Consider the following 10,080-nt stretch of genomic DNA (forward strand, 5'->3'; position numbering starts at 1 on the left):
AAATGGAGTCAATATGGGAATGACATACTTCTTCCAATGTTTCCCACACCTTTATTTGATGATAAATGTTTACTCCCTGTAACTGCCAAAACATATTTTATTGTTGCTTTAAATTTAGGGGAGATTTGTATTCTATTAATGATAAAAAATGAAGAAAAATACAGTCCCGTAAAAGTGGGTTGTGAGACTTTCTTATCTTGTAACTTACTTAATCAGCGTCTTTCTGTATAAAGTGTGCTAAATTTGTGTTTTAAAATAACAACTGGTAACTTTTAGTACAAAAAAAAGTTTCTAAACGTCGACATTGAAAATGGTTAATAAACAAAAGCTCAGTCAGTGGAAATTCCCCCAAAATGTTTTGTTGAGAATGTTGTCAGATAGCTTATAATACTTCCCTTTTCATTTATTTACTCATGGGTAAATATTACCACAACATCCCTATAATAGCTACGTCTGTTGCAGTAGCAGCATAGCATCAGTTTAATGTCTTTGTTCATGTTAACAATCAGGCTTTTTTATGGCAAACCCACCTGCCGGTCACCAGGGGGGAAGTTGTGTGATGACCTCACATGGCATGATGTCAACTCTTGCAATGTGAACAATACATGAACTGATACTCTGTGTGTGTGTATGTGCGTGTGTCTGTGTGTGTCTGACACTTTCCACCCCTCCCCACAACTCTTGTGGTGAAGGGAAACTTTGGCATCACTGTAAACAGGTGCAAACCAGTTATTTGGAGAAGTGCAGATGTCCAGTGAGAAGTATATTAAATATTTATTGTACATCTATTTACCTGCAGATTAACAAGGGGGGGGGGGGTGTCTTGTGAGGTTTAGCAAGTGGAAACTGTTATAGTAGCTATGTTGTCTTTCTTAAAATACGTTTTGCAAATGGAAAACACTGCCGATCCCTTAATATTGATGTTATTTCCAAATGGAGACATTCAAATTACAACCAAATGTCATTGGTGTAGTCTGGGAGTTGGAGATTTCTGTCATGTTTTAGTGCTTGGAAGCTCGTTAAAGCCAGTTGTCGTTGCTCTTATCAGACGTGTATGCAAAGCTTACTGGCCTACTCGCCTGTAACGTGTGCCATGTGGTGCAGAGAAGCTTAAGTGCATGTATTTTTAGTAGGGAGGGCTCCATTGGGAGTTGAACCTATAACCCTGACAGTGTTAGCTTCATGCGCTAACCAAGGAGAACAACAAGGTCCAATTTCCAATTAAGGAGGGGACATGGTAAAAAAACATTTAATTTAAGTAAAGCATTCAGATTAGGTAGAAAAACCATCCATAAATCATCCAAATTATGTAATTAGGTAGAAAATGTTCTTTGTCGGGCTGTACCAAATAGCTCCATTTATAACGTTGACATTTGAACGCTACGCAGCTATTTGTTCTATCCAAACCAAGCAGCTATTTGCTATTTGTTCTATCCAAACCAGGTAATTCTGCACATTTGCAGATAAAGAATAGGCTACTGATATAATTAGTTATATACTTTCCAGTGAATGCTGCGTTTCATTTCTCATGTGGTCAAAACATTATTAATATCTCTACAGCGGTGCAATGTTTAAAAGTGAAATTGTATTGAAAAAATATACATGTAACTATTTCCAAAATCCACAAAATGTCTTCATGTTATAGTCTTCAATGTATGTGTGTTGGTAAGCCTTTCAGAAACAACACTGACTGCAGACAAACAGCTATTCCCTGGCACAATGTGAGCCACGCACTTATATTAACTGTGCAGCAATCTCACAGCACCATGACATTAATGTACAATGAAGCTACATTTGAAAAACACAATAGAAACTTCAAATGTTAAAATATGACATGTGTTGCAGCTCTATTTGTTTGACAGTTTTATAAATGTTCTAGTTAAAATAATTTGACTTCCTGCTTCCTCTGTTAACCAAACACAAGGTAGCGCTGTGTTTACTCTGAGCTTACGTCAAGGTCTCTTTGTTTGTGTTCACAGGAGGCCTTAGCTGCTTCAGGCAGAACCACCAGAACCTGTGCGAACACTCGCTGCACCTTCACGAGGGCTTGGACCACGGTGCTGCTGCCGGCCCGCTACCTCACTTCCTGCCCTCCACGCCGGACATAGAGAACGCAGAGCTGACGCCAATCCTGCCCTTACTGTATCTGGGGAACGAGCAGGACGCTAAGGACATCCACATGCTGCAGCGCTTCAACATCGGCTTCATCCTGAACACCACCACCCACCTGCCGCTCTTCCACTACGACACGGGACTCTTTGTCTACAAGCGCCTGCCCGCCACCGACAGCAACAAGCAGAACCTGCGGCAGTACTTCGAGGAGGCGTTTGAATTCATCGGTATGAAAACTTTCACTGTTTTCACTGCAACAGTGTAAGCTAAATGTTCCCAAACTTCTTGTCTTGTGATCCTTAAGGACAATGTAATGTCTGCTTCAGAGCAATTCAACCAAAGAATAATTAAGTTGAATGTCAATTGTTTTTTTGTTGTCTTACGTAGCAATGAGGGAAGAGATAGCTGTGGTGCCAAAAACTTACATTTAGTTGAGTTGGTTGACCATTTTCAAGATTTCTTAAACGTTTTGTAAAGTGTTGTTTTTGTTTCTCTATCTTTGAATTGCAATAGGGTTATTTTGGCCAAAACATGAGGGACTGAGTAGAAATGAGTAGTACATTGATAGACAATAGATGATGTAGGGCTGAATATCGTTACAAATGTTCTGATACTGCACAGAAATTGTTCTACATCTTTCTTTAAGGAATGAAAAAAATTAAAATGTTGGTATGTTAACCATACAAAATAATTTGTATGTAAAATACTATGTACTATATTTCTTGAATTATAAATATACATACCAGCACTCAAACTAATTGTGCCATCGTAATTTGGAAAATCTATTTCACTAAATATAATCTGTAAAAACTATCATTTCAATTAAGAAATATGGGATCACAGGTGAGGTACTGTGAATCTGAGTAGTTTTCACTCTTTCAAACCCAGTTTTTTTTAAACCAGGACCAGATAGACTCCTGGTCACAGAGGAAGTGTTTACTGTCTCACCATGAACTTCCCCTGAGGCATTGATCAGATTATATTCTAATTGTTCCCATGTTCCTCTCTGCAGAGGAAGCACATCAAGCAGGAATGGGCCTCCTGATCCACTGCCAGGCAGGCGTGTCTCGCTCAGCCACCATCGTGATCGCCTACCTGATGAAGCACACCTGGATGACCATGACTGACGCCTACAAGTTTGTGAAAACCAGGAGGCCCATCATCTCCCCGAACCTCAACTTCATGGGCCAGCTGTTGGAGTTCGAGGAGGACCTGAACAACGGAATAACGCCACGAATCCTAACACCAAAGCTGATTGGTGTGGAAACCGTCGTCTAAGCTAACCCACTTGACTAGACGCTCACACTTGTACTCACTCTCATCTTTTTTTTCAAGAGAGTCCAGCTGCTCCAGGCTGGTTCTGAGTGTGAGAGCTGCTGTATTCTTCTTGAATCTCCTCACGCTCATTTTCGGCTCTCTGGAGTGCCAGAGCTCTGGGTCAGTGGTGATGAGAAATGCCAAAAATCCCTACTGTTTGGACCCGGCTGAAGTCCCGGAGGAGAAGAAGAGGCAGAGATGGAGATAGAGGGGGGGGGGGGGGGGGGGGGGGGGGGAGCGGTCAGTCCTACCGATGAAGAGCAAACATGAAGGAACAGGAAATCGGTTTGGAAGAGATAGTCTCTGTGCTTAGGGGCAATTACTGACAAGAGAAACTCTTGAAGCTCCCACTGTGCTACACAGTTTCTGTTTGCAGACTCAAAAGGGGTTGGCCATGGCAGTGCCTGTCAAAAGAAAAGAAAAAAGATAGAGACTTGTTCGGTGTGTTAATGTTGTTGATCTATTTTTATACAGGGGTTTATGGGGGTGACCATGACGAGCCCACAGTGGCTTACTGTGCAATAAATTCAGAGTGGAATGCAACCGAGACCTTGATCTTATGTGTATATATCGGTAATGATTACAAAACATTTCCAGCTCTTTGCTGAAAAAACCATTTTGATGTTTATGTACTTACTGTTGTTCAGTTCGGTTTATGGTTATGGTGGAAACAGTTATGCTGTTATTTTTGGCGCAGACATGTCTGAGAAAAGATACTTTTTTTTTTTCTTTTTTTTTTAAGTACAGCTTGTTGGGTTTATGTAATTCATCAGAACCACAAATTCACATGTTATGTGTTTGCTCTCCGTTTTGCCATTCCTGCATCCACATATGCATATATTTTAGCAATATATATACATATAGTGCCAAACAGCCATAAGAGCTTTTTTATGCATGGCTGCTGGCAGAGAACACTTTGAAATAATGAGTGAATATTGTAAAACGGGGCTACTGGTGATGTTTAATGTAACAGAACGGAGGAATTTCACTGCCTGCTTCTGTTGTCTCCTCTGTTCTCTTTGCTCCCATTCATCTATGAGCCAACTCTGTGGTAACAGACTCACAGAGCCCCTGTGTAGCTGCATTTGTTTGTGTCAATGCCCTACATTTTGAGCTTTGATTTTGTCCATTGTAAGGTAGCAGATTTGAGGGGCAGACAAACAAATGTTTGCCTCCTCCTGCAGGGTGGCGGTGCAGCGTGACGGTGGCGGTACAGTAGAGCAGCGTGACCCTCGTCTCATCTTTTGCAGCTCGCTGACACCAGGCTACAGTTAAGTGAGCTCCTCTGCCTTGCTTAGGCGAGTGCTGCTGTCACGTGCTGTTCTAGTGCCTCTATCAATGCCTTAATTCATGTGTCACCACTGGGCCTGCGCCTGGTACGCCATCACGTGCATACAGATGCAACACACGCCGAGGTTGAATTTCAGCTCCCAGACAAAAGCAACCTGCTCCTCTTGATCTCTGTGTTACAAACATATTTTTCTCTGCTATTCCTGCTTAATATGCAGAGTTTTAGAACGTTGCTTTCAAAGCCTTGAGGTAACAATGCTCATTATGTAACTCTGATCTCGAGGTGGCATTCGAAGAGAGAGTCTAAACATTAGAGCAGTAAAGAGTTGATGCACGCACACAAAGCTTACTCTCATCCTGTTGCACCTGAATATACTCACTTTGACTAATACTACAATATGTAGAAAGATATGAAGAGAACAAAACATTCTCAACGTGCTAATGCTACTTAAATGGCCCGAAGTGAACATTTTTTAATCGTTGCCGAAAAAGAATTGAAATCTAGCATTTCAGCCTTCTTATAAGTAACAATGCATGGGTTTTAACCAGCTGTCTAACAAACAACAGCACACAGTATAAAGACCTCATCTTGAAGAGAGGACTGTGTGCATGTCCATACATAAAATCAGCATTTAAACATAGGGAAGATATTGAGAGAAACATCTTTGTTTTAGGCTGAAAAACATGGATCTTTGATGCAATCGGTTTTCATGTGATACACCCAGAGGGCTGTCAAAATGACAAACACATACTGTAAAAGAGCATTCAGCACTTTAACTGAAGTTTTAAAATCTTTTTCAGATTAAAACAAGCTTCGTACAAGTAGTTTATCAAGCTGACTTGAAGCAACCTCCTCACAAATGATGTTAATGTCACGTTTATGTTCATAGGTTCTTCTGGTTTCTGTTCTCCACTGTTCGCATGGAAACAGAGACTTAAAAATGAAGCACAGGGCTAACAACATCACTGTCAGAGCACCCCAAAAACGACATCAATTTTGCCATAACCTCCGTGAACCATTTTATCTTCAAAAGTACATCTGAAAGCCAAACATTAGGAGAGTGATCGTGTGTGTCCGTCTGCAAGATGAAGGAGAATGCAAGGAGCGTAGCGTAGTGAATACAAATACACAGTGCACTCGGAAAGGCTTTACAACAACCAACATCCACAACAATAAGCTTCAAAAATCCCTCATGTGAAAATTCATGCTATGCAAAATGAAATTGTAACAGGTTTTTCCTTTACCCCGAAGACCATGAGAATAGTTTTATGAGATCTCTGCAAACATTTGGAGCATGAATAACAGTTTGCGGACTCAGATTGAAGTGAGTTTTTTTTAACGTGTGACAAAGAAAACAAAAAATGTGTGTGGCGACGTGTCCTCACTTTGTATTTCTGTTGCTGTTGTCATTGGTGTCTACTGGTGCTCCACAATATATTTGAATATGATAAAAAAAAGAGGTATATAATAACCATTTACCACACGTTTGTAGCTTGTGCATTTATATTCAGTGATTTGCAAAAAGAAAAAAAGAGAGCCAATGAGAAAAATGAACCTTTTTGTCCCACCTGCCGGTTCCTACACCTGCAGCGGCACATGGCTTTTGTATGCAATGATCTATTTGACTGAACAATGTAACCGTCGTACTGTACATTACTCTCTGGTTGGAAAACGAAGCATGCTGTGTGCTCCTGGTCTGTGAGGCACACTCGCAGACATTATGGTGCTTTCTTTTTTCTCCACACTGCTCTTTTTCTCCAGAGGTCGTAGCCTGACCTCGGAGAACCATCTGCTCCTTTTTATTTGAACAAAACACGGTTCTGTACTGGAACAATATCAAGCTGTCATATTTGATGTGCACTCGTTACAACTAGACTTGTTTAAGAGTCTCTGCTTTAGGCTGGGAGGCTACCATGGAAACTCTGCTCTACAAGTCTATCTTTCTCTGTGTCTGTAGTCAACGGTCAAGTATATACAGTATATAAATATATATCTATTTTCTTTGTATGCATATATTCATTACTATTTTTGCACTGACCTACGGACAAATGGATTTATTTTTTTCTCCACAAAGGGTGCTATTATAACGGAGGCCTTCTCCCACACCTTTTTGCATGACTCAAGATTCCTCAACTGGTCTGTCAACTCTCCTACTCTTCTCCTACTACTCCTTGAACTCTTGCAATTGAAGCACTGTAATTTTGTAATCCCTACTTGTGAGCTTTGAAATAAAGGGGGAGGCTTCAAGTTTGGTTTGTCGTCCTGGAGGTTTAATTTCTCCTACGAGTCCTCCTACGTGGAGATACTCATTTCTTTGGCGAGAATTAAGATGTTTTACTTGGTGGAAAGTCATATGTACCTTATGTCTCATGTTGTATTCCCATGTTTAAAGCTGCAAAAATCTATATTTCTATATTAATTAATGACTAAATTGGCTATAGCTTAATGACACAATTATCACCTGAATGCTGGTTTGCTCAGCTTTATTCAGCGTCTTTCACTTTACTGTTCTGGTTTTATCGTCTTTGTTTCCAGTTATTTTCAACGAAAGATCTGATAAACCTAATATACACAACCTGCCTAGCAGCAAGCAGCATGGTTACAAAGCATGTTGCATTGCATTGTTGCCAAAAAGAATCAAAATGCTAGCATCTTAGCCTTTCTAAGATAACAGATACATTCACGCCTACACTACCTGCCCAGCGCCAAGCAGCATGGTGACACATTTAGCAACTATTGTTTAACATAATGTAGCATTTAGCAGCAAAAGAGTCACATATTTACCTTGGGAATTTGTAGAGACTAAAACAGGGCTAAAAGCGAAGTGAGTATTGGACTTAGATTAACCAAATGGATAGAAATACGACTACAGATTAATGATAAGGTTGCTCTGTAACTGTAAATAAGACATTTCTTGCCAAAAGGTTCAACGATTAAGGTGATATGTCAGTGTTGTGATGTTCAGTTGCCCTTGAGTAGGCAAAATAAATCATAATATTGATTTAAATACCAAACAGTAGACATGGGTTTCAACAGCAGATTATTATGCCATTATTTAATGCCAATTCTTATTTTATTAATCAATAATTAAATCTATAAAAAGTCAGAAAAATAGTAGAACTTCCAGAGCTAAAGGTGACAACAAGCAGCAATCCAAATCCCAAAGATATTCAACTTAACAGTAACGATAAAATTAGAAAAGCAGTTGGGATCTGCAAATATTTGCCCTAAAAAATATCAAACCAGCAGTTGACGAATCAATTGATCAAGTAACTGCTTCAGCAATACAAGAAATAGCAGAAAGAACAGAAAAAAACAATTGTGTGAAACAACAGATTGAGGGATAAATGTCCCCAAAGCGGCACAATACAAACAGAGCCAGGACCCGGCAGAAGCTCAGAGACTCCCTGGTTATTGGGATCAATATCAACAAACAAGCCTCACCGTGTGTATTTTAAGAGACAGCTTCTATCAGCCTCTTGACATTTGAGCATCCAGTGGAGCACACAGCCAGAGTTGTGAATTATCTGTGCTCCCCTACATTGAACCATGTGTCACATAGCTGCAGGAGTTATGGCCCTATATTTACTCGCAACTTCGCAGGCGTCTACCGCCTCGTGGCTAGCGGCGAAGGGGTGTGGGGATGCTGGCCTGAGGGTCAAGATCTCTCCGTAGGAACAGGCACAGAAATAGTTTTTAGCGTTTATTCTAATTACAAGTGATGAGTGCCCCGCCTCATTAATCCTTCCCTATCAGCACTGGGCAGGCTGGCAGCACCAGAATAGCCCTGATCTGAGAGCTGCTGCACGCTGTCTCCACCGAGCACTGCATGGACGTATTAGGCAAAGCAGGCCAGAGAGGAGGACCTACCTTTAAAACACAAACACACACACACACACACACACACACACACACACACACACACACACACCACACACACACACACACACACACACACACACACACAACACACACACACACACACACACACACACACACACACACACACACACACACACACACCACACACACACACACACACACACACAAACACACACACACACACACACACACACACACACACACACACACACACACACACACACACACACACACACACACACACACACACACACACACACACACACACACACACACACACACACACACACACACCACACACACACACACACACACACACACACACACACACCACACACACACACACACACACACACACACACACACACACACACACACACACACACACGTCAGAGGAGGCGGTGAAATAAAGCAGAGAGGATCTGAGCCCGAGGACTGCTGCACTGGTTATCATCAAAGCTGCTCCCATTGTCACAGGAAGAAACACTCGCACGTCATCCCACCACGGCAGCACTTTGCACCGACAGCACATGAATAAAATAACGCCTCTCGTATTTATTCCACAACAAAATACGCCAAAGGCTGATACGGATTAAGGGAAATGAGAGGAAGAATAATACAAGTATGAGAAAAGAGGACAAGTGCTCGATCGGTTTCACTTACTGTCACAGTGAATGGCACCAATTGATAGTATTTAATAAGACTCAGTGATATGATACATTTATCTCATTTGTAAGTATATTAATGGTTTGATATTCATGCGACAGTATTTCTTCTGTTGATCCTTGTATAATGTTATATAACATTGTTTACTTGCCGTTTACAACCTTTGGGACATGATTACCAAGAGAGACCCATAAAAAAATATTTAAGTCATACACTTTTTATTTATTTGTATCCCTTTTTCTTCTCTCACATGAACAAAATCAAGTAAGAATAACACAAAATGTGGTGCTCACATGTCTTTTAACAAGTCTTTATTACTTAATTTTAAAGGCTATTTTCATACTCAGCAAAAAGGTGTCTGTTTATTTGTTTGTGTGTAACAGTGTATACCTGGGATGTAGATGAGTCAGGCTATGCGGACACACCAAGCTACATGCAGCATATTATGATGATAGTGTGCTTTTAACCTTGTGGCAATCGTTTTGAACAGGCCCTTCATATATTTAACAACGTCCCACACAAAGAGGGTTATGGTTAGGAGCTTGGACTGACCTGCACAGAGCTCATCTTCATCCAGCGAATTGGGGATGAAGGGAAATATCAACGGTGAGGCCTTGTCACTCAACATCGGTGCAAATCCCTGCAAGCAGGCTCCGAGATCTCATGAAAAACCTTCAAAGGAGAGTGGAAGTGTTAAAGCAGCATATATATTCCAAGACTACTGGGATAAAACCTTTATCTGGTTAAATAAAGGTTTTATCCCAGTAGTCTTGGAATAACACGTTCAATTAGTGAACATGAATGTTATGTTT

General features: G+C 40.8%; 1 protein-coding gene across 3 annotated transcripts in view; it reads left to right on the forward strand.

The window, feature by feature from the left end:
- Window positions 1-6,972, forward strand: part of dusp10 (dual specificity phosphatase 10) — an 11,533-nt gene extending 4,561 nt beyond the window's left edge. For 2 of the 3 annotated variants that reach the window (XM_034135541.1, XM_034135542.1), the window contains exons 3-4: window positions 1,980-2,339; window positions 3,125-6,972. In XM_034135541.1, the coding sequence (XP_033991432.1) occupies window positions 1,980-2,339; window positions 3,125-3,390 (626 nt within the window). In that variant the 3' untranslated portion in view covers window positions 3,391-6,972. Of the gene's footprint in view, window positions 1-1,979; window positions 2,374-3,124 lie in introns of all 3 variants that reach the window. The other variant, XM_034135544.1, reaches the window with a different exon arrangement.
- Window positions 6,973-10,080: the final 3,108 nt, after the last annotated feature.

The sequence above is a fragment of the Trematomus bernacchii genome, unplaced genomic scaffold, assembly GCF_902827165.1.
Source record: "Trematomus bernacchii unplaced genomic scaffold, fTreBer1.1, whole genome shotgun sequence".
Classification (NCBI taxonomy): domain Eukaryota; kingdom Metazoa; phylum Chordata; class Actinopteri; order Perciformes; family Nototheniidae; genus Trematomus; species Trematomus bernacchii.